At 36.3% G+C, this 1,811-nt stretch overlaps 1 protein-coding gene across 1 annotated transcript in view; it reads right to left on the bottom strand.

The window, feature by feature from the left end:
* Window positions 1-372, bottom strand: part of HNRNPA3 (heterogeneous nuclear ribonucleoprotein A3) — an 8,715-nt gene extending 8,343 nt beyond the window's left edge. Inside the window, exon 1 of the mRNA XM_010081583.1 lies at window positions 307-372. Within this exon, the coding sequence (XP_010079885.1) occupies window positions 307-372 (66 nt within the window). The remainder of the gene's footprint in view (window positions 1-306) is intronic.
* Between the last annotated feature and the right edge of the window lie 1,439 nt (window positions 373-1,811).

Here is a 1,811-nt window from a genome sequence, read left to right as displayed (position 1 = left end):
CTGATACTGAGAATGCATGAATTTCTTAAAAAGATAAGTACACCTTGCTTTAATCACAAACATACATTTAATAATTTTTGTTACAACAGAGAACTAGAAAAGCAAAATTTTCCCACTATGCTTAACACCCCACCCCTTAAAATTGTAAGCAATATACTACAATTTAAAGTTACTCCACTAATATGGGGATGAAGAAGGTAGAAAAAAAAGCTATGAATTAACACATCAGATAGAAATGGTTAAGTTTTCTTTTTTAATCTTTTCCCCTTAAAGCTACTTTTTTAACTAGAAAAGCAACCCTCTCACCTGTGAGGATCGTCTTCCTTTCCTCTTGTAGTCTTCCACCTCTCTCTCTTCCTTAAGAGCAGCCATTTTGGAAGGGTACTCTAACTCAGCCTTTCTTTTAGATCTAGGAAACCTAGAAAACAGGTTGGATAAGTCAGTACTTACCCCAAATCCTGTGAAGCAGGGCCTTCTCTGGATGCAACACACGGGTGTGGCTTTACAGCAGGAAACGGAAGAAGGTTGAAAGTAGAAAAATGTAAGTATTTAAAAGGGTAGAGTTAAAATCCTCAGACTATTTTGCTCACGATTAAGAGCTGCAGAGAGAACACCTGCTACCCTAGTAAATGTCTTTTTACAACTGTTGGAATAACTATGTACAAACTAACACAAAAATCTGTAGGAAACAACCTATGTCAATTACTGTCTTATGTAACTATGGTAAGCACAACTGGCACAGGGCAAACAAATTCCACCTTTGATACCCCAACCCACTACATATGTCAAATCCCATTTCTCCAGATTTTAAACCCCAAAATACTTAACATTTTGCAAATACTGCTTATTAGAATTATCTTACGTGTAACCTATTGTATTCAGTGATCCACCAGCCTGGAACTAGAGGATGTGTTAAACCAACACCAGTGCAAGATTCTTGCACTGATTCTATTCTTGCAACATCAGAAATTTTAACACTTGATCCTCAGCAATCTGTAGCACTAGCCATCTGCATTACTTTTGCTTCCAAATGTGTTTGATTGCTACCCTGTACTTTCTATTTACATGCCCAACTTTTCACAACAAATGTTAACAAAGTTATGCATGCATCATTACAAAAATCAAGTATTTCACAAGATAAGCTCAGTGAGCAAAACCATATCTAAGCATTCAAACAAATTACCTAATTTGTCTTACTATACTGTATCAGTATCTTTGGCTACAATTCATTATTACTTTGGATGTTTCTTGAAACTTTATTACAGTAGCCAAAATAGCATACTGTCAAAACTACATTTGTCCTCCATTAAAATCACTGATATTTACAAGATTAGGTGTATATTTTGGTGGGGTTTTTGTTTGTGTTGTGGGGTAACTCTTGAGTACCATGATTTAATGCACCAACAATTATCAAAGTGTTTGTATTATCTTCAGCTCCTCTCCACCCAATGTAAACCTCCTCTTGAAATCCTTTAAATCAAACATCAGCGTGACTTAGGAGGCATTATGATACTCAACGATTCAACTGAGCTCTTCAATTCCTTAAGTCATACAGGGGAGGTATGAAACAATGTTAACACTTCAAGGGCTTTTAAAACAAGTAGTTGTAAAGCAAAATTAAACTTTGGAAATTGTTAGGGAGGAAAGGTATAAACCTATTTAAATATATTTTTAAGCAATGAAAAGTATGCAATCCCTCTCTGATTTTGTCACCTGCTGCTTTCCCTGGTGAGCTCCATGCTGGTCAACATAAAGCTCTCAAGGCATGGTCTCTGCCATGAGGGTCTTGGAAGGCCATGATGGTCAAGAGT

The sequence above is a fragment of the Pterocles gutturalis genome, unplaced genomic scaffold, assembly GCF_000699245.1.
Source record: "Pterocles gutturalis isolate BGI_N339 unplaced genomic scaffold, ASM69924v1 scaffold36164, whole genome shotgun sequence".
Taxonomy (NCBI): domain Eukaryota; kingdom Metazoa; phylum Chordata; class Aves; order Pterocliformes; family Pteroclidae; genus Pterocles; species Pterocles gutturalis.
The sequence above is the reverse complement of the archived record's forward strand: the minus strand, read 5'-3'. Positions and strand labels throughout refer to the sequence as shown.